Source organism: Diabrotica virgifera, chromosome 4, assembly GCF_917563875.1.
Source record: "Diabrotica virgifera virgifera chromosome 4, PGI_DIABVI_V3a".
NCBI classification, from domain to species: Eukaryota; Metazoa; Arthropoda; class Insecta; order Coleoptera; family Chrysomelidae; genus Diabrotica; species Diabrotica virgifera.
In genome coordinates, this window is record NC_065446.1 from 68,946,420 (window position 1) to 68,969,585 (window position 23,166).

At 35.6% G+C, this 23,166-nt stretch overlaps 1 protein-coding gene across 4 annotated transcripts in view; it reads right to left on the reverse strand.

Annotated features, from left to right (window-relative positions):
- LOC114337279 (uncharacterized) overlaps window positions 1-23,166 on the reverse strand; it is a 107,167-nt gene that overhangs the window by 46,268 nt on the left and 37,733 nt on the right. Inside the window, exon 3 of one of the 4 annotated variants that reach the window (XM_028287689.2) lies at window positions 9,525-12,751. The exons of the other annotated variants lie outside the window; for them this stretch is intronic. Within the exon in view, the coding sequence (XP_028143490.1) occupies window positions 9,682-12,751 (3,070 nt within the window). The 3' untranslated portion in view covers window positions 9,525-9,681. Of the gene's footprint in view, window positions 1-9,524; window positions 12,752-23,166 lie in introns of those variants that run through there. 4 annotated transcript variants of the gene reach the window in all.

The following is a 23,166-nucleotide window of genomic DNA, read 5'->3' on the forward strand; positions in this document are numbered from 1 at the left end:
AACTTTAGTTTGATGTTTTTTTTTTGATAAAACTTACCGTTTTCGAAAAAATCCAAAAAATCTCAAATTTTGACCTTTGACCCCGAATAACTTTTGTTGCACACATGGGATCGATGGGGACTTTTAAAACTTTAAAAAATGAATAACCATTTTCAATTTCGTTGCAAAACGAAAATACAGCCGAACCATATTCCAGTCCAATCAGAGAGTGCTGCAAGCACCTCTACCGGTTTCGAAACTTATTAGTCTCTCATCAGGAGGCACATATGCTGCTCTCCCTGATCCAACCAAAACAAACCCCAGCGTGCAGTCCCGAATTGCAACGAACGAAATGGCATAGATGCCCTAGCGGCAACTGCTAGCAAAAGACTAAGTTTTCACTCTAATGGCATATAGCATATCCCACCAGAATGAAAACAATGGGAACCTTCTCTGGTTACACCTCCGAGGCTTCTACAATTTGCAAGCCATACGGATGCTGAGACTAAGGAAGATGAGGGAATTCTACAATTTACAATTCACGTCCCATCTGCTCAGCGCGGTAAAGTTCCAACGAGACTGGTTCCCTTCATACTCCACACAGAGTAAATGTAAATAAAAAATGAATAACCATTTTCAATTTCGTTGCAAAACGAAAATACAGCCGAACCATATTCCAGTCCAATCAGAGAGTGCTGCAAGCACCTCTACCGGTTTCGAAACTTATTAGTCTCTCATCAGGAGGCACATATGCTGCTCTCCCTGATCCAACCAAAACAAACCCCAGCGTGCAGTCCCGAATTGCAACGAACGAAATGGCATAGATGCCCTAGCGGCAACTGCTAGCAAAAGACTAAGTTTTCACTCTAATGGCATATAGCATATCCCACCAGAATGAAAACAATGGGAACCTTCTCTGGTTACACCTCCGAGGCTTCTACAATTTGCAAGCCATACGGATGCTGAGACTAAGGAAGATGAGGGAATTCTACAATTTACAATTCACGTCCCATCTGCTCAGCGCGGTAAAGTTACAACGAGACTGGTTCCCTTCATACTCCACACAGAGTAAATGTAAATAAAAAATGAATAACCATTTTCAATTTCGTTGCAAAACGAAAATACAGCCGAACCATATTCCAGTCCAATCAGAGAGTGCTGCAAGCACCTCTACCGGTTTCGAAACTTATTAGTCTCTCATCAGGAGGCACATATGCTGCTCTCCCTGATCCAACCAAAACAAACCCCAGCGTGCAGTCCCGAATTGCAACGAACGAAATGGCATAGATGCCCTAGCGGCAACTGCTAGCAAAAGACTAAGTTTTCACTCTAATGGCATATAGCATATCCCACCAGAATGAAAACAATGGGAACCTTCTCTGGTTACACCTCCGAGGCTTCTACAATTTGCAAGCCATACGGATGCTGAGACTAAGGAAGATGAGGGAATTCTACAATTTACAATTCACGTCCCATCTGCTCAGCGCGGTAAAGTTCCAACGAGACTGGTTCCCTTCATACTCCACACAGAGTAAATGTAAATAAAAAATGAATAACCATTTTCAATTTCGTTGCAAAACGAAAATACAGCCGAACCATATTCCAGTCCAATCAGAGAGTGCTGCAAGCACCTCTACCGGTTTCGAAACTTATTAGTCTCTCATCAGGAGGCACATATGCTGCTCTCCCTGATCCAACCAAAACAAACCCCAGCGTGCAGTCCCGAATTGCAACGAACGAAATGGCATAGATGCCCTAGCGGCAACTGCTAGCAAAAGACTAAGTTTTCACTCTAATGGCATATAGCATATCCCACCAGAATGAAAACAATGGGAACCTTCTCTGGTTACACCTCCGAGGCTTCTACAATTTGCAAGCCATACGGATGCTGAGACTAAGGAAGATGAGGGAATTCTACAATTTACAATTCACGTCCCATCTGCTCAGCGCGGTAAAGTTCCAACGAGACTGGTTCCCTTCATACTCCACACAGAGTAAATGTAAATAAAAAATGAATAACCATTTTCAATTTCGTTGCAAAACGAAAATACAGCCGAACCATATTCCAGTCCAATCAGAGAGTGCTGCAAGCACCTCTACCGGTTTCGAAACTTATTAGTCTCTCATCAGGAGGCACATATGCTGCTCTCCCTGATCCAACCAAAACAAACCCCAGCGTGCAGTCCCGAATTGCAACGAACGAAATGGCATAGATGCCCTAGCGGCAACTGCTAGCAAAAGACTAAGTTTTCACTCTAATGGCATATAGCATATCCCACCAGAATGAAAACAATGGGAACCTTCTCTGGTTACACCTCCGAGGCTTCTACAATTTGCAAGCCATACGGATGCTGAGACTAAGGAAGATGAGGGAATTCTACAATTTACAATTCACGTCCCATCTGCTCAGCGCGGTAAAGTTCCAACGAGACTGGTTCCCTTCATACTCCACACAGAGTAAATGTAAATAAAAAATGAATAACCATTTTCAATTTCGTTGCAAAACGAAAATACAGCCGAACCATATTCCAGTCCAATCAGAGAGTGCTGCAAGCACCTCTACCGGTTTCGAAACTTATTAGTCTCTCATCAGGAGGCACATATGCTGCTCTCCCTGATCCAACCAAAACAAACCCCAGCGTGCAGTCCCGAATTGCAACGAACGAAATGGCATAGATGCCCTAGCGGCAACTGCTAGCAAAAGACTAAGTTTTCACTCTAATGGCATATAGCATATCCCACCAGAATGAAAACAATGGGAACCTTCTCTGGTTACACCTCCGAGGCTTCTACAATTTGCAAGCCATACGGATGCTGAGACTAAGGAAGATGAGGGAATTCTACAATTTACAATTCACGTCCCATCTGCTCAGCGCGGTAAAGTTCCAACGAGACTGGTTCCCTTCATACTCCACACAGAGTAAATGTAAATAAAAAATGAATAACCATTTTCAATTTCGTTGCAAAACGAAAATACAGCCGAACCATATTCCAGTCCAATCAGAGAGTGCTGCAAGCACCTCTACCGGTTTCGAAACTTATTAGTCTCTCATCAGGAGGCACATATGCTGCTCTCCCTGATCCAACCAAAACAAACCCCAGCGTGCAGTCCCGAATTGCAACGAACGAAATGGCATAGATGCCCTAGCGGCAACTGCTAGCAAAAGACTAAGTTTTCACTCTAATGGCATATAGCATATCCCACCAGAATGAAAACAATGGGAACCTTCTCTGGTTACACCTCCGAGGCTTCTACAATTTGCAAGCCATACGGATGCTGAGACTAAGGAAGATGAGGGAATTCTACAATTTACAATTCACGTCCCATCTGCTCAGCGCGGTAAAGTTCCAACGAGACTGGTTCCCTTCATACTCCACACAGAGTAAATGTAAATAAAAAATGAATAACCATTTTCAATTTCGTTGCAAAACGAAAATACAGCCGAACCATATTCCAGTCCAATCAGAGAGTGCTGCAAGCACCTCTACCGGTTTCGAAACTTATTAGTCTCTCATCAGGAGGCACATATGCTGCTCTCCCTGATCCAACCAAAACAAACCCCAGCGTGCAGTCCCGAAGCAGCATATGTGCCTCCTGATGAGAGACTAATAAGTTTCGAAACCGGTAGAGGTGCTTGCAGCACTCTCTGATTGGACTGGAATATGGTTCGGCTGTATTTTCGTTTTGCAACGAAATTGAAAATGGTTATTCATTTTTTATTTACATTTACTCTGTGTGGAGTATGAAGGGAACCAGTCTCGTTGGAACTTTACCGCGCTGAGCAGATGGGACGTGAATTGTAAATTGTAGAATTCCCTCATCTTCCTTAGTCTCAGCATCCGTATGGCTTGCAAATTGTAGAAGCCTCGGAGGTGTAACCAGAGAAGGTTCCCATTGTTTTCATTCTGGTGGGATATGCTATATGCCATTAGAGTGAAAACTTAGTCTTTTGCTAGCAGTTGCCGCTAGGGCATCTATGCCATTTCGTTCGTTGCAATTCGGGACTGCACGCTGGGGTTTGTTTTGGTTGGATCAGGGAGAGCAGCATATGTGCCTCCTGATGAGAGACTAATAAGTTTCGAAACCGGTAGAGGTGCTTGCAGCACTCTCTGATTGGACTGGAATATGGTTCGGCTGTATTTTCGTTTTGCAACGAAATTGAAAATGGTTATTCATTTTTTATTTTTTATTTACATTTACTCTGTGTGGAGTATGAAGGGAACCAGTCTCGTTGGAACTTTACCGCGCTGAGCAGATGGGACGTGAATTGTAAATTGTAGAATTCCCTCATCTTCCTTAGTCTCAGCATCCGTATGGCTTGCAAATTGTAGAAGCCTCGGAGGTGTAACCAGAGAAGGTTCCCATTGTTTTCATTCTGGTGGGATATGCTATATGCCATTAGAGTGAAAACTTAGTCTTTTGCTAGCAGTTGCCGCTAGGGCATCTATGCCATTTCGTTCGTTGCAATTCGGGACTGCACGCTGGGGTTTGTTTTGGTTGGATCAGGGAGAGCAGAATATGTGCCTCCTGATGAGAGACTAATAAGTTTCGAAACCGGTAGAGGTGCTTGCAGCACTCTCTGATTGGACTGGAATATGGTTCGGCTGTATTTTCGTTTTGCAACGAAATTGAAAATGGTTATTCATTTTTTATTTACATTTACTCTGTGTGGAGTATGAAGGGAACCAGTCTCGTTGGAACTTTACCGCGCTGAGCAGATGGGACGTGAATTGTAAATTGTAGAATTCCCTCATCTTCCTTAGTCTCAGCATCCGTATGGCTTGCAAATTGTAGAAGCCTCGGAGGTGTAACCAGAGAAGGTTCCCATTGTTTTCATTCTGGTGGGATATGCTATATGCCATTAGAGTGAAAACTTAGTCTTTTGCTAGCAGTTGCCGCTAGGGCATCTATGCCATTTCGTTCGTTGCAATTCGGGACTGCACGCTGGGGTTTGTTTTGGTTGGATCAGGGAGAGCAGCATATGTGCCTCCTGATGAGAGACTAATAAGTTTCGAAACCGGTAGAGGTGCTTGCAGCACTCTCTGATTGGACTGGAATATGGTTCGGCTGTATTTTCGTTTTGCAACGAAATTGAAAATGGTTATTCATTTTTTATTTACATTTACTCTGTGTGGAGTATGAAGGGAACCAGTCTCGTTGGAACTTTACCGCGCTGAGCAGATGGGACGTGAATTGTAAATTGTAGAATTCCCTCATCTTCCTTAGTCTCAGCATCCGTATGGCTTGCAAATTGTAGAAGCCTCGGAGGTGTAACCAGAGAAGGTTCCCATTGTTTTCATTCTGGTGGGATATGCTATATGCCATTAGAGTGAAAACTTAGTCTTTTGCTAGCAGTTGCCGCTAGGGCATCTATGCCATTTCGTTCGTTGCAATTCGGGACTGCACGCTGGGGTTTGTTTTGGTTGGATCAGGGAGAGCAGCATATGTGCCTCCTGATGAGAGACTAATAAGTTTCGAAACCGGTAGAGGTGCTTGCAGCACTCTCTGATTGGACTGGAATATGGTTCGGCTGTATTTTCGTTTTGCAACGAAATTGAAAATGGTTATTCATTTTTTATTTACATTTACTCTGTGTGGAGTATGAAGGGAACCAGTCTCGTTGGAACTTTACCGCGCTGAGCAGATGGGACGTGAATTGTAAATTGTAGAATTCCCTCATCTTCCTTAGTCTCAGCATCCGTATGGCTTGCAAATTGTAGAAGCCTCGGAGGTGTAACCAGAGAAGGTTCCCATTGTTTTCATTCTGGTGGGATATGCTATATGCCATTAGAGTGAAAACTTAGTCTTTTGCTAGCAGTTGCCGCTAGGGCATCTATGCCATTTCGTTCGTTGCAATTCGGGACTGCACGCTGGGGTTTGTTTTGGTTGGATCAGGGAGAGCAGCATATGTGCCTCCTGATGAGAGACTAATAAGTTTCGAAACCGGTAGAGGTGCTTGCAGCACTCTCTGATTGGACTGGAATATGGTTCGGCTGTATTTTCGTTTTGCAACGAAATTGAAAATGGTTATTCATTTTTTATTTACATTTACTCTGTGTGGAGTATGAAGGGAACCAGTCTCGTTGGAACTTTACCGCGCTGAGCAGATGGGACGTGAATTGTAAATTGTAGAATTCCCTCATCTTCCTTAGTCTCAGCATCCGTATGGCTTGCAAATTGTAGAAGCCTCGGAGGTGTAACCAGAGAAGGTTCCCATTGTTTTCATTCTGGTGGGATATGCTATATGCCATTAGAGTGAAAACTTAGTCTTTTGCTAGCAGTTGCCGCTAGGGCATCTATGCCATTTCGTTCGTTGCAATTCGGGACTGCACGCTGGGGTTTGTTTTGGTTGGATCAGGGAGAGCAGCATATGTGCCTCCTGATGAGAGACTAATAAGTTTCGAAACCGGTAGAGGTGCTTGCAGCACTCTCTGATTGGACTGGAATATGGTTCGGCTGTATTTTCGTTTTGCAACGAAATTGAAAATGGTTATTCATTTTTTATTTACATTTACTCTGTGTGGAGTATGAAGGGAACCAGTCTCGTTGGAACTTTACCGCGCTGAGCAGATGGGACGTGAATTGTAAATTGTAGAATTCCCTCATCTTCCTTAGTCTCAGCATCCGTATGGCTTGCAAATTGTAGAAGCCTCGGAGGTGTAACCAGAGAAGGTTCCCATTGTTTTCATTCTGGTGGGATATGCTATATGCCATTAGAGTGAAAACTTAGTCTTTTGCTAGCAGTTGCCGCTAGGGCATCTATGCCATTTCGTTCGTTGCAATTCGGGACTGCACGCTGGGGTTTGTTTTGGTTGGATCAGGGAGAGCAGCATATGTGCCTCCTGATGAGAGACTAATAAGTTTCGAAACCGGTAGAGGTGCTTGCAGCACTCTCTGATTGGACTGGAATATGGTTCGGCTGTATTTTCGTTTTGCAACGAAATTGAAAATGGTTATTCATTTTTTATTTACATTTACTCTGTGTGGAGTATGAAGGGAACCAGTCTCGTTGGAACTTTACCGCGCTGAGCAGATGGGACGTGAATTGTAAATTGTAGAATTCCCTCATCTTCCTTAGTCTCAGCATCCGTATGGCTTGCAAATTGTAGAAGCCTCGGAGGTGTAACCAGAGAAGGTTCCCATTGTTTTCATTCTGGTGGGATATGCTATATGCCATTAGAGTGAAAACTTAGTCTTTTGCTAGCAGTTGCCGCTAGGGCATCTATGCCATTTCGTTCGTTGCAATTCGGGACTGCACGCTGGGGTTTGTTTTGGTTGGATCAGGGAGAGCAGCATATGTGCCTCCTGATGAGAGACTAATAAGTTTCGAAACCGGTAGAGGTGCTTGCAGCACTCTCTGATTGGACTGGAATATGGTTCGGCTGTATTTTCGTTTTGCAACGAAATTGAAAATGGTTATTCATTTTTTATTTACATTTACTCTGTGTGGAGTATGAAGGGAACCAGTCTCGTTGGAACTTTACCGCGCTGAGCAGATGGGACGTGAATTGTAAATTGTAGAATTCCCTCATCTTCCTTAGTCTCAGCATCCGTATGGCTTGCAAATTGTAGAAGCCTCGGAGGTGTAACCAGAGAAGGTTCCCATTGTTTTCATTCTGGTGGGATATGCTATATGCCATTAGAGTGAAAACTTAGTCTTTTTTTTTTTAAACTTTATTTGTTATGGTAAACTCTAGTTCTCCACCAAAATTTGGCTCTCCGGCAATTTTTGTTATTTGCCAACTATTTTGATGTCTTGAGTTGACCGGATTATTCTACGTTGATTCATAACCGTCGACTGGTATACAATAGAGTCCAAGGAACAGTTGATATAGTGAACGTCCTCCCGCGAACGTGCTTGAGGGAGGGCCAAGACTGTCCAATCGGCCGGAAAGGCGATGACCACCATTTTCTGGGATTCACAAGATGTGATCTATATCCTTTTCCTGAAAAGGGCAAAACGCTCACAGGGCTTTACGATGCCGCATTATTAGCCCGATTCGACGGCGAATTTCAGAAAAAACAGCTCCAATTGGGGAAGAAAATAACACTCTTCCACCGTGACAACGCTCCGGCTCACACATCCGCCATCGCCATGACCAAATTGGTTGAATTGGGCTACAAACTGCTATTTCATCCAACGTATTCTCCAGATTTGGACCTGTACTTCTTTTTGTTTCCAAACTTAAAAAAGTCATTCGCCGGGCAGAAATTTAGGTCGAATTAAGAGTTCATCGAGGCAACGATGTTCATCATGGTGAGCAGAGAGGGAATATGACAAAGCTTGACAAATAAGGAGGTGGATATGGAACTGATAACCACAATCCAGAGTTTGTATTGCAATACCATAAATCAGGTAAGAACAGGCAATCTTATTTCCAGCAAATTTACGAATAACGACGGAGTCAGACAAGGACGGGTATTGAGCCCCCTACTGTTTATCTGTGTAATAGACGAAGTAATTAAAAAGTGCTGACCAAAAACAAAGAAATATACCATAGGATACAGAAACCTACAACAAATAAAAATCGAAGCCTGTGTATTTGCAGATGATATTGTTATTGTGGCAAGAACTGAAAGAGTTCTGGAGGAGAACATAAGAATCTGGGAGGCAGAATTAAAAAATTACAATCTAATAATTAATATGGAAAAAACAAAAGTAATGGCAATATCCAAGAAGGATGTCAACCTAAATATTGAAATCCAAGGCAAAAAATAGAATAGGTAGATACATTTAAATACCTTGGAATAATTTTAAATAAGAAGGGAACACAAGAAGACGAAATTGGAAATAGGATAAAAGCAGCCACAAGAACATATCACTCGCTGTATAAAAACTTCCTAAATAGAAAAGAAATAACAAGGAAAACCAAAATGATAATATTTAAAACAATTTACGTACCTATCACTACATATGGAGCAGAGGATTGGGTATTGAACGACAGGCAGGAAAAGAGATCGCAAGCCGCGGAAATGAGGTATTTAAGAAAAGTCGTGGGAGCTAGGAGAACCGATAAAAGACGTAGCGAAGATAGAAGAGAATTAAAAGTAAAATCATTAAAGGAAAAAATTCATGAAAAGAAATTAAAATGGACTGGGCACTTATTTAGAATGAACGACGGCAGACAGGTTAAAATTACATGGGAAGCGAGGCCGATAGGGAAAACAGGAGAGGCCGACCAAGGAAAACGTGGAATACCAGTGTGATGGAAATATTGCAGAATAGAGGAAAATCGTGGCAGGAAGCCAAAGAATTAGCTAGGGTCCGAAAAAAGTGGCGTAAGTTTGCAGAGAATAACGAGTAAAGAAGATACCTCGACACCTTACGGACGGTATAAGAGGATCATCGATTATGTTATGTTATGTACCAGAGTTCATCACCGCCACGGAAGCCTGCTTTGCAGACCTCGAGAAAAGGTATTTTTCAGACGGGTGAAAGAAGGTTGAGCTAAAAGGAGACTATGTTCAGAAATAAATCGACACTTTTCCGAAATTTCCTTTTTTTTAAGCTAAGTACCTATCGGACCGCCCTAGTATGAGTGTATAGAATAGAAATATGCTTTATTGTCACTGAAAATTATACAATTTTATGGACAAAGCTTAACATAGATTCACGAAAAAGATATACATAACAATAACAATAACAAATACAATTTTATAAAATTTTGTAATTTTACATTTATTTTGTATATTAGTTGCCTTTAATGCAAACCGTAAGTTTCTAAATAAATATGGTAATAGCATTTAACAATAGGGGCTTCTGAGAGTTTAATCTTATCCATAATATTGTTGTAAACTATTCTGTGTTCAGTACTATCATCAATAGATATCGGATCAATCAAACGGAGTACTAAAACTAAATTTTCTGGTGAAACCTTATATTTTAGTATTGAATACAGCAACTCAAATTTTGTTAATTTCGTATGATTATGTATTTGCTTTTTAAACAAATTGATGAACACTTTCAAAATTGGATAGTTATACTCAACAAGCAACTTATCTAAAAACATTCCAATATTTGAACCATGGGATTTTTCTGAAGTTTCCCGTTGGATGAGCACTAGATTTAAAAGAATATAGCTGTCCAATGTTTTTAGCAAGTAAGTACTTTGTTTCCAGTACTCTATAATATCCCGAAGTAAATCAACTGCAAGTTCATTGTTAAGATCAACAATCTTTTTGCAAAATGAAAAAATATTCATATGTACTGTTCCAATACCTTTGAATATCGTTTCTAAACGTAAGTGTCTCTCTTGAGTTCTGAATGCCAGACAATGTACTATAAAATTATCGATATTTTGACGGTTCTTCTCCTGAATAGGAAAATATTTGATCAAAACGTTATCAACAAATTCTTTTGAAAACGATTTAACAACCTCTTCGTACATTACAGATTTTAACAACTGATCAAAGTACTTATTTGTTTTATTGTCTTCGACCATCTCAAGTATTTTCCAGCAAGCTTCAATATATTCAGCCCGATGGTTTATAGTAACACGAGTATCTGATATAGTAGAAAATATAGATTTTTCGTAGGGTTTCAGTGTTGATAAAAATTGTTTAGCAATTGGAAAAAGAACATCAAAATTATACATTGAACAGCATTTTAAAGTTGATCCTACTACATTTAAATCTGGCTTTTGCTGTTTCAAAAATTCTATAACGACGTTTTGATTGGTGAGTTGGACAATTAAATGTATAACATGTTTTTGTTCGAAATTGCTTTTTTTAAGTAGCATGGAGTAATAAACATGTAGAAGGTTTTCAGGACACCTGTAAAACAAACTATACAGCGATGGTAGTACTTCTTCCGTTAAAGAATCTTCACAGAGTTCAAGTATAAATGGTAATAATGATTTTGATTCAGCAACTTCTTTTAGACTTGTGGCTATGCATTTTATAATTTGATGTGAATTTCGTTGACTATCCAAAGTTGATGTATTTCTACTAGCATTTAACTGACTGTTGACAAATTCTACCAATTCTTCGCTTGGAAGCAAATCTATTAAGGTATCTATTGCTTTTGGTAGCTTCTTAGGCTCCAGCTTATTAAAAAGCTTGAATATATTTTGACAAATTTTTTTATCTAATTCTATGTGCGAATATTGCTTAACGACTTTTATTTCAAACTTATAGTCTAATGCTGGAAATATAGTGTCAAATGTTGACAGTAGCAATCGTGGATGGTAAACGATTAACTGTCTTAAAACATGACCATAGTACCAATCACTCAGATCAAACTTTTCAAGCGAATATACTACTATTCTCTTTTCTAAATCGGTTAGTTTCGGTTTTCTGGATATATCTTCGAGAAAGTTACAAAACTTATACATGTTTCCTTTATACAGCACTTCTAAAATCTCCGTTAGCTTTGTGTCATTTATGAAAGACAATCCATGTTGAGGAACACATATATTATAACGGATAGCATACTGTATCAGATTGTTATCAGTTATAGTTTGATCTTTTGTATTACAATCATATTCCATGGCAGATACAAACCATGGATACTCAAATATATTTAAAGGTTGCTCAGGATTTCTTTCAGATATGGTCACAAAATCTTTGATGAATCTTCTATGGACCTCTCTGAAACATTTTTGAGAAGAAAATTCAAGTTGTGGTAACATTTTACAACACTCAATAAAAATTTCACGATAAGAAGGATTTAGTAAGTAGTTTTCGAAAAACCACCAGTTAAACGTGCTCGCTTCTTTCATATAATCAAAAAGTATCGTCTTGAACATGTCTTTATCATTGTTGCAGAAGTAATCTAAAACATTCACCATGAGATAACTGGTATCGTGAAACATTACATTATCGACAGTTCTGATTAACGTCAACTGTTGGTTTATAAATATCCAATGATTTTTACTGAGTTCGTTTTCTGAAAATTTATTAATTATAAACTCTATCAACTTCTTGTAAGCTAGAGAGTTTTCGTTTTTGTGTCTAGTACCAATATATTCCAATACTTTGTCCAGTGACTTCATATCCTTATTGTAGGCACATGTACTAACCAAAATTTTCAACAGAGCCAATCTTCTACCTGGACTAGCTGTAAAATTGATTTTTTCCTTAATAAGAGGTAATGAAACAATAGGACAATAGTATTCCAAGTATTTATCATCATCGGTTATTTTATAATTAGTTTCCGCCCATTTTAAAATAACTTCTTTACTTGGATTTAACTTGTTTATAGAAAAATCTAAAGCCAGAAACAAATCATCAATGCTTCGATTGGGATAATTGGTATGAAACGCATTTGTGAACAGTTCCCAACGTATGTTTTTAGGAACATATTTAAGGATTTGAAAGCAATGTAAATTTACATTAAACTCTTCGAAGTGTAGCGGTAATGTTTTTTTATAAAAAGGTGTAAAATCAGAACCAAAACACTTCACCACTGCTCTCAAATTTAAGAATCTCAAATAGCGTGGAGAATCTATAATTGCTTCTTTTGAGAAAGTAATCATATGGACTGTGGCTGCGTTTGATAAACGCTTTATACATATTTTTTTAGACGCTTCTAATTCTAAGAAGAGCTTAAGATGTCTAAGAGCCAATACATTTATAACTGGACTCTCACAATAGGCATTTTTACGGACACAGAAGTAGTGGTTAAAATATGTTCGAACTATATCTTCTGGTTCGTTCAAAATGCGAATTGTTTCATCCGAGTTTAATATTATTTCATGTTGTTTCAGTATTTTCAGTAAATTCTTTGTACTACTCTTGGACAGGGTCCGCAGCGCCACAGAGGAGCCATACCTGGCAAAAAAACACTAATTAACCATTTTTAAACATTTAAGGACTACTAATTTAGTACTACACTGATTATTATACAGGGTGAGTCGTGAGGAACTGTACAAACTCCTACCTCGTATAGAGGCCCCTATGGGGAATAACAAATGACCATTAAAAAGTGTCTGCTCCCATTGTTTAATAATATACAGGGCGAGTTTCGCATTTTGACAGAAATTTGTATTCGTCATAATTTTTGAACGGTCAGATCGATGTGTCTCTTATTTTGGTCAATCGTTACACTATTGCCACCTAATCAACTGATTTATTCAAACTAGAAAAAAATCAGGTCCGGCTTTAAAAAAATTAGTTCGTTTGGGTCTTAGAAAAAATTTCACCCTGTATAAGCTTTTTGAAAACTCTAATATGAATTTTACAAATTAGACAAATAGGCAATTAAAATGGCATATTTATTTTTTTCCGCACACGATTACTTAATTTTTTATAAAAAAATTAAATTTGATTATGAATTAAAAGTTTGGTAAAGTGAACCATAGATTTAAAAAAATTAACTTTTATTACCAAAATTAATTTTTTTTTTTGAATAAATATTTAATTTATGTTACCACCAATTAACTGATTTATTCAAACAAGAAAAAAATCAGGCCCGGATTTAAAAAATAAATTCGTTTTGGTCTTAGAAAAAATTTCACCCTGTATACGCTTTTTGAAAACTTTAATATGATTTTTACAAATTAGACAAATAGGCAATTAAAATGGCATATTTATTTTTTCCCCACACGATTACTTAATTTTTTATAAAAAAAAATCAAATTTGACTATGAATAATTAAAAGTTTGGTAAAGTGAACCATAGATTTAAAAAAAATAACTTTATTTTACAAAAATGAATTTTTTTTTGAACAAATATTTAATTTATGTTACCACCAATCAACTGATTTATTCAAACAAGAAAAAAATCAGGCCGGGATTTAAAAAATAAGTTCGTTTTGGTCTTAGAAAAAAATTTCACTCTGTATACGCTTTTTGAAAACTCTAATATGATTTTTACAAATTAGACAAATAGGCAATTAAAATGGCATATTTATTTTTTTCCCCACACGATTACTTAATTTTTTATAAAAAAATCAAATTTGACTATGAATAATTAAAAGTTTGGTAAAGTGAACCACAGATTAAAAAAAAATAACTTTTATTACAAAAATGAATTTTTTTTGAACAAATATTTAATTTATGTTATCACCCAATCAACTGATTTATTCAAACTAGAAAAAAATCAGGCCCGGATTTAAAAAATTAGTTTGTTTGGGTCTTAGAAAAAATTTCACCTTGTATACGTTATTTGAAAACTCAATATGAATTTTACAAATAAGACAAATAGGCAATTAAAATGGCATATTTATTTTTTCCCCACACGATTACTTATTTTTTTATTAAAAAATCAAATTTGACTATGCATAAAAAGTTTGGCAAAGTTTTTGCATAGATTTAAAAAAATTAACTTTTTTTACAAAAATTAATTTACAAAAACAACCTTTTTTTTTAAATTAAAAGTTTTACCATTTTTTTTTCTATAACACGTCTAGATCTAAAACTTCCCACAACACTTCTTTTGGACTCTATAGTTTAACATAGACGTGATCAAATTGATAAATTTTAAATTTTTCCACCTAATTTTTGCGATTTACAAGTTTGCAACTTTTACAAGAAGAAGACTGAAAGTCTACAACAATTTTTACTTCAGAACAACATTTACAAGAAGAAGACTGAAAGTGTACAACAATTTTCATAGTCTTCATAATGGTAAGAGGTATGTGCTGTAAAAATTTCAGAAAAAAAATATTAAAATGGAACAGAGTTGTAGCGAGTTAAACCGTGAGTAATTTTTTTTTTTTTTCATTTTTAGAAAATTCCGATTTTGACAAATTTGATTTTTTAATAAAAAAATTAAGTAATCGTGTGGGGAAAAAATAAATATGTCATTTTAATTGCCTATTTGTCTTATTTGTAAAATTCATATTAGAGTTTTCAAACAGCGTATACAGGGTGAAATTTTTTCTAAGACCCAAACGAACTAATTTTTTTTAAAGCCGGACCTGATTTTTTTCTAGTTTAAATAAATTAGTTGATTAGGTGGTAATAGTGTAACGATTGGCCAAAATAAGAGACACATCGATCTGACCGTTCAAAAATTATGACGAATACAAATTTCTGTCAAAATGCGAAACTCGCCCTGTATATTATTAAACAATGGGAGCAGACACTTTTTAATGGTCATTTGTTATTCCCCATAGGAGCCTCTATACGAGGTAGGAGTATGTACAGTTCCTCATGACTCACCCTGTATATACGGGGGTGGGTAAATAAGTCCGTGACTTTTTGAGTTTCCCGTCTCTTAATTGAAATGGCAACACTGCTTGCTATCAACAGGCAACTCTGGGCCCAGATCACGCCAAATAGAATTATATTTTGCTGACGTCATAAAACAGAATTTCAAAATGGGAGAATCGACGGTTGCTAGGCAACGTGACGTCACTAAAATAGAATTCTATTTGGCGTGCTCCCACAGCTGACTTGACTCCGATCTAAGGCTCGATGCGCATTTGCGTGTTTTCAAGCTGCGTGCACGCTGCGGGCAAGCTACGTGCGATCGCTGGCGGTTTAGCAGTACATGAGTTGAATTTATTCACTGCACATTCGAGCTGAACCGCGGCGTACAAACTGCTTGCAAGCGGCGTGGACAGAGAGCACGCCAGTTTCTGCTACACCGCCACTAGGCTGGGCCGAAAAAAACTTTTTTATTATTTCGTGTTGCTATACCGCGGAAAAGTTGCTACTAGGATAGAGTTTTAAATTAGAAAAATAATTTTTCAAATTGGTTGATATCTTCCGGTGGCGCATTGGTCGTAAAGTTTGAAAAATTGGTTGTTTTTGAAATTTTTTAAAAAACACAAAAATATTTTATCCCGTTTTGCTATACCGCGTACATTTTTCCTTGAGGGGTCAGGATTAAAATAAAGCAAAGAAAAAAATATATATTGACATATTCCGGTCGCGCATCGTCCATAAAATATTAAAAAATATCGTTTTTCGCTATTTTCTTCTTTGAAAATACAACGCTTTTAATAATATAAAACCAACTTAACGGCCCTACTTTTCATGTGCCAGGCACAAGACTTAAATAAAAAAAAATAACTGAATTGCAATAAAAATTTCAAAAACAACCAATTTTTTTAAATCTTACGACCAATGCGCGACCAGAAGATATCAACCAATTTGAAAAATTATTTTTGTAATTTAAAACTCTATCCTAGTAGCAACTTTTCCGCGGTATAGCAACACAAAATAAAATAAAATGTTTTTTTCGGCCCACCCTAACCGCTACGTTCACGCCGAACAGTGGTGAATTTTGCCGAAAACCTGGCCAAAATGCAAAAATGTAAGTTTATATATTCCGAGAAATTTTATATAAATCTTGCTCTGTAGGTTTCTGAGGATCATAAACGGCCGTTGAGGGTAGAACAATACAAACATATCACATATTTATATTAGTGTAAAGTTGGGATTGAACGAAAGCGGACCGAATAAAATTAAAGTGTGTTATACAATTGAGGCATTGTTAGGTTTTCGTTTAAAACTATAGACGTATATTATTTTGTTATTTTATAGTGGATGCTATTTCTGGAGGTAAGTGGAGTATTTTAATATACTTTTTAGATTCTTTTTCCTAACATAAACTTTATTTACAACATATTTACAAAATGATGGCAAGAATGTTCAATCGTTTTCTGTTTACCAAGTTTTAAAATGGGAAAAGTAAAAAAGTCAGCTTTGGTCAGCAAAGACTTTTTGCTTAATAAATAATTCAATATGTATATAAATATTCCTCAAGAAGTCATCTGCAACAAGTTGCAAACTTAGCGGAATTCTTCATTTTAAAAAACTGTAACATGCTGGAGAATTTCAACATTAAGAGACTTTAATGAATAAATTAACAGTTTTTTTACACAAGAACCGCCGGTTTTTGTCATTGTTTTTTGCTTTCTTCTTCTTTTTTATCTTTAAGTCCTTTTACCTTTATGTATTATACGCTCTGAGCTTCGCTGGTGTCGCTCCTAGCGGTTACTAATTCAACTTTTACCGGTAATTTTTAAATTTATTATTTAATTGTTATCGCTTAATATTTACAACGCAAAAAAGTAATTAAATTGTAAACGATTTTTTTAAGATTTTTCTAATCATTTTGACGTTCTATTGATAAAATATCAATTTCTTACTTCGGATACTTTGACAATAATCGTGTAGATGGCGCTAAGATTAGAATAGATTATTTATAATTAGATATTACGGAACATTAAAAAAACTTAAATTCAGTATTTAAAACGTAAGTATATTTAAGGCAAAAATATATACCACAGCTTTGACCAACTAATATTGTTTATAATTAATGTTTTTATTTTTAATTTTAAATTAATCACTTTGACATTTATGTCAAATTTCCAGTAAACGTTTACAAACTTGTCACTACTGGCGTTCGCGAATTTGTAAATATCCCCTCTACGTACGAGCTCACAGCGTATAGGCCTATCTTTTTGCTTTCTTATTTTTATATTATTTAATAATTTTGGTCGTGTGAATCCAAAAATTTTGCCTTTTTTAAAAATAAAATGCATAAACGATGCTTTCCAAAAATAGGTAGGTCAACTCTTAATACATCTTAATTGTTTTGTAAATGGATCCGTGTAAATATTACCTACCAATGTGTGGCTTCTTAACACAAAGATTCGTTAATGCATTTCATTTTTAAAAAATTAAAATTTTTGGCTAACACGACCTAAATTATTAAAAAATATAAAAATAAGGAAGCAAAAACATAGGAGAAAGAAAAAACATAACAAAAAACTGCGGCTCTTGTGTAAAAAAACTAAATTTACTGGATCAGATGCTTCATATTTTGTTCTTACTTTATTAACTGACCATACATACAAAGTCTCCATTGTAGAAATTCTCCAGCATGTTATATTTTTTTTAAATGAAAAATTCCGCTAAGGATGCACCTGGCTGCAGATGATTTTTTGAGGATTATTTATATACATTTTGAACTATTCATTAAGCAAAATATCTTTGCTGAGCAAAGTAGACTTTTTTGCTTTCCCTTTTTAAAATTTGGAAAACTTAAAACGATTGAAAATTCTTGCCAATATTTTGCAAATATGTTGTAAATAAAGTATATTTTACGAAAAAAAAAAGTCTAAAAAGTATATTAAAATACTCTACTTACCTCCAGACATAGTATCCACTATAAACTAACAAAATAATACACGTCTATAGTTCTAAATGAAAACCAAACAATGCCCCAATATTATTGTATAACACGCTTAACTTTTATTTGGTCCGCTGTCGTTCAATCACAACTTTACACTAATATAAATATATGATCTCATAAGCGCCCATACACATGGCCACGGCCCCCCTAGATTTTCTGTTGCTTTAAACCAGGGGTTCTCAATCTGTGGTACATGTACCACTATATATTGTCATCCAAAGTATACAAAATGTAATGTGCAACATCTTCACGTCTGGCCCCTCCCCTAAAATTTTTTATATGGGCGCCCATGCATGATCTGCTTGCATTGTTCTACCCTTAACGGCCGTTTATGATTCTCAAAAACCTACAGAGCAAGGTTCATATCAAATTTCTCGGGGTATACCTATAAACTTAAGTTTTTACATTTTGGCCAGGTTTTCGGCGAAATTCACCACTGTGCGCCGTTTGAAAACAAGTCAGGCGGTTTGGCAGTATGTGATGGGCAATCATTCAGTAGACATTGAATGCCCGATCGATTTCAACGTAGATACCGAGCTGTTTATTTCTGGCGTGAATTGACCCCGAGAAACCGCTCAAATGTGTGTTGACGGGAAACTTGGCTTGAAAACAAGAAGCTTGCTCGCAGCGTGCACGCAACTTGAAAACACGCAAATGCGCATCGAGCTTAAATTTGAAGAAGCTGCGTCATTTAGTTTGTATTTGGCAGCCATTGATAACAGACCATTGCTCGTTTTGAGAAGAAAATGAAAAAAGTAAATTTCATGTGCTTATGTTTGAGGAAAAAAACCATCACTCAAACCAAGGGCTTGATAAATATTATGAAAACTCTGCACCGGTCATTTCCATGGTACTGAAATTCGATGTAACCGTACAAGCACGGAAGATGCTGAACGTTCTGGACGCCCAGTTGAGGTCTCTACATCCGAAAAAAATCCCGATATGGTTTAAGCCGATCGGAGATTGAAAGTGAGCGAAATTTTGGAAGCCATAGGCATCTCACATGGCCCAGTGGTTTCAATTTTGAATGATCACTTGGGTATGAGGAAGATTTATGACAGATGGGTGCCGCGTTTTCTCACAAACACAACCGTGTAACAATTACGCAGGCATGTTTGGCGTTGTTCAGACGCAATATGGACGAGTTTTGCGCCGTTTCGCAAACGTGGACGAAATGTGGATCGACTACAACACACCGAAGGACAAAGAGCAGTTAAAACAGTGGAATTCTCGGGATCAATCGACGCCAAAGAAAGCAAAGGTGGGTTTGTCAGCCAATAAAGTAATGGGGACCGTTTTTTGGGATAACCGCGGTATAATACACGTGTACGACCTTCAAAAGGGGAAAACAAGCAATGGCGAATATTATACCAATTTATTGGGTCGATTCAATGTGGAATTGAAAAAAAACGACCCCTTTTTCCAAGAAAAAAGTTCTTTTCCACCAGGACAATTCAAGGGTGCACATACAGGGTGAGTTTTTAGTGCGGGATCGGTCGATAACTCCATTATGGTATAAAATATCGAGAAAAGTTATTTAAAAAAAATGTAGACAATGATATTTTCCACGCTTGGAAAATATGTCCATTTCTACAGGGTGATCAGTAACTGCGTGGTATATCAAACATATAATTTTTTAAATGGGACACCCTATATATTTTTTCATATTTATATTCCCCTCATAATTCTTGTTCATATAATATAGGGTTTTGCATTACTATACAGAGTATTTAACAAGTTATGACCATTTTTATTTCGAAATCACTATGAGATTAACCCTGTATATAAAGAAGTAATTCGTAGACAATAATTTCTTTTATGTAATAAGATAAGCAATATACTGTAGTTTTTAAATTAAGCCCAATTCACATCATTGACGAATATTTGTATACAGGGTGAACTACAAAACCAAATTACGATTTTCTGTATTTTTTTAAATGGATCACCCTATATTGTATTTTTCAACATTATTGTATTTAATATACTCTTTCATTTTTATATAGCATTCCCTATATCTAAACTGATTACTTTCCGAGATATTTTTAGTTTTCCTCAAAGGGCCTAGCCGGGTAAGATGGTGAAAAGTGCCCCCAGCTCGATTTAAATTCCATATAGGCCAATTTTTAGCACATATAGAGGAACTCAATTTCTGAAATTTTTAGCCCCCTAGGTGGTCACGTGACCCCCCTAGAGCCTAATTAGGCTTTTTATGTTTTTATTTTTTATCTCAGGCGCATCAAGAGCTAGCCAAAAACTTTATTAAAAAAAGTTGTAAGTTCCAAAAATATCTATAAGAAAAATTTTTTTTTTTAATTTTTTGGCGGGAAATTCGAATTTTTAGAACAATTTTAAACTTTTAAATGACTCTGAAAATAAAACTAAGACACTCGTTTTTACGAAAATTAATTATAATGTGTATTTTTGCACAATCTTTCACTCTCAATTTTTTCAGATTTTTAAAATTGGTGAAACGTACCTTTAAAAATAAAAAACCGCATTTTTTCAGTTTTTTTTTCGTATTTTGAAACAATTTTATACATATTTTTCAAAAAAGGTAACACTATCACTAGAATAGGTAAAAAGCTGAAAAATAATTGGGGTTTGCTTAATAAAAATTTTTTGTAAAGCCATCCATTTTCAAAATACAGGGCGTTGAAGAAAATAAAATTTTACACATTTTTTACGATTTTGCTGAAACTACTGGCAACATTGTAATAAAACTTGGCGGGATTTAAGAGCTGGTTATTGTGCATATTTTGACATACAATTAATGATTTGATATTCATCATTGGCTCGCATAGGGGTAATGGTCTGAACTTTTTAAAGAATAAAGATAGTACGCCACTGACATATTTCAAATTAACAATCGTTTTTTAATTTCTCGTTCAATTTGTGACAAAAAATGTATCTTCTTATTTCTTCATACGACGCGCCATTTTTATTCAAAAAATAAAAGATCTTAACCCTTACAAAGTATTCGAACTTCTAGTAGTTTCTACATCTACATACATAATAAACTCATACATCCATTATCAAAATTAATTCGAATACTTTGGAAGCGTTAAGATATTTTATTTTTTGCAGCAATACAGCGCGTCGTATGAAAAAATGAGAAGATAGATTCTTTATTGCAAATTGAACGAGGAATTCAAAAATGATTGTTAATTTGAAATATGTCAGTGGCGTACTATCTTTTTTCTTTGAAAAGTTCAGACCATTACCCCTATGCGCGCCAATGATGAATATTAAATCCTTAGTTGTATGTCAAAACATGCACAATAACTACCTCTTAAAACCCGCCAAGTTTTATTACAATGTTGCCAGTAGTTTCGGCAAAATCGTAAAAAATATGTAAAATTTTGTTTTCTTCAACGCCCTGTATCTTGAAAATGGATGGCGTTACAAAAAATTTTTATGAAGCAAATCCTAATTATTTTTCAGTTTTTTACCTATTCTAGTGACGGTGTTAAATTTTTTGAAAAATATGTATAAAATTGTATCAAAAAAACGAAAAAAAAACCGAAAAAATGCGGTTTTTTATTTTTAAAGGTACGTTTCACCAATTTTAAAAATCTGAAAAAATTGAGGGTGAAAGATTGTGTAAAAATACACATTATAACTAATTTTCGTAAAAACGAGTGTCTTAGTTTTTTTTTCAGATTTATTTAAAAGTTTAAAATTGTTCTAAAAATTCGAATTTCCCGCCAAAAAAATAAAAAAAATTTTTTCATATAGATCTTTTTGAAACTTATAACTTTTTTAAATAAACTTTTTGGCTAGCTCTTAATGCGGCTGAGATAAAAAATAAAAACATAAAAAGCCTAATTAGGCTCTAGGGGGGTCACGTGACCACCTAGGGGGCTAAAAATTTCAGAAAGTGAATTCCTCTATATGTGCTATAAAGTGGCCTATATGGAATTTAGATTGGGTTGGGGGCACTTTTCACCATCTTACCCGGCTAGGCTCTTTCGGGAATACATTCAATTTTTCTAGTAAATAATTAAACAAAATTATTTTTATTAGATAAATAACTAACACAAAATATAAACCATAGCAATATGCAGTAAATATACCAATAAATGTGATATTAAGAAATTATCATATATCCCTAATATACAAGAATCGTAAAATTCCTAAAAAAAAATTTTTGTTGTATATAATAATATAACAAGATAATTTTTTTCAATAAATAACTTACATAAAACATAAATCAAAGCAATATACAGCTGATGTAACAGTTTTTAGATTGGTATATCAACAGCATTCTAAGCCAAGAATTTTTCAGTAGAACATTCATTTTTATAAGCACTTTTAAACTACAAAACAAATTTACGATTTCCTTAATTTTTTTTTAATAGATCACCCTAGATTTTATTTTTTTTTGAAATATTGTATTTATGATACTCTTTCATTTTTATATAGCATCTCCTATACCTAAACTTATTAGTTTCTGAGATATTTTTAGTTTTCTTCATTTGCCGGGAATACATTCAATTCTTATAAATATAAATAACTTAACAAATAAGTATTATGTAATAATATAACAAATATTTTCATTCAATAAATAACTAACAAAAAAATAATAAACCTTAACAAAATTTAATGAATGTATCAATTAATGTGATGTTAAGGATATAAATCTAAAGTAAATGTTGAAAATGACCACTTTCGACGTCTATGCAATTTTGTAACCGATATTCAAATGACCGAGCCACATTTCTTTGTAAGTCAATATTATTAAAAGCTTCTTTTATTCTATTTTTCATATCATTAAGCGTTGTTGGATGCTTCTGTTATACAAGGTTTTTAATATAGCCCCACTTGAGAAAAATCAATTTTGGAAGAACTGGAGCACCGTCGTATAAAAACCTCAACCGTCAAAAAATGTGGACCAATCACATAATCTCTAACTATATCACCTTAAACATTTATAGATCATCTAGTTTGAGTGTTATCAAAGTAGGGATTTCTTTATGCATATTAATGAAATTTAATATGAAAATTATATTATTAATAACTGCGGGTCACAATCTGCAATAGGAATGTGTTACTAAAAACTTCTTGGCTTAGAATGCTGTTGATATAATAATCTAAAA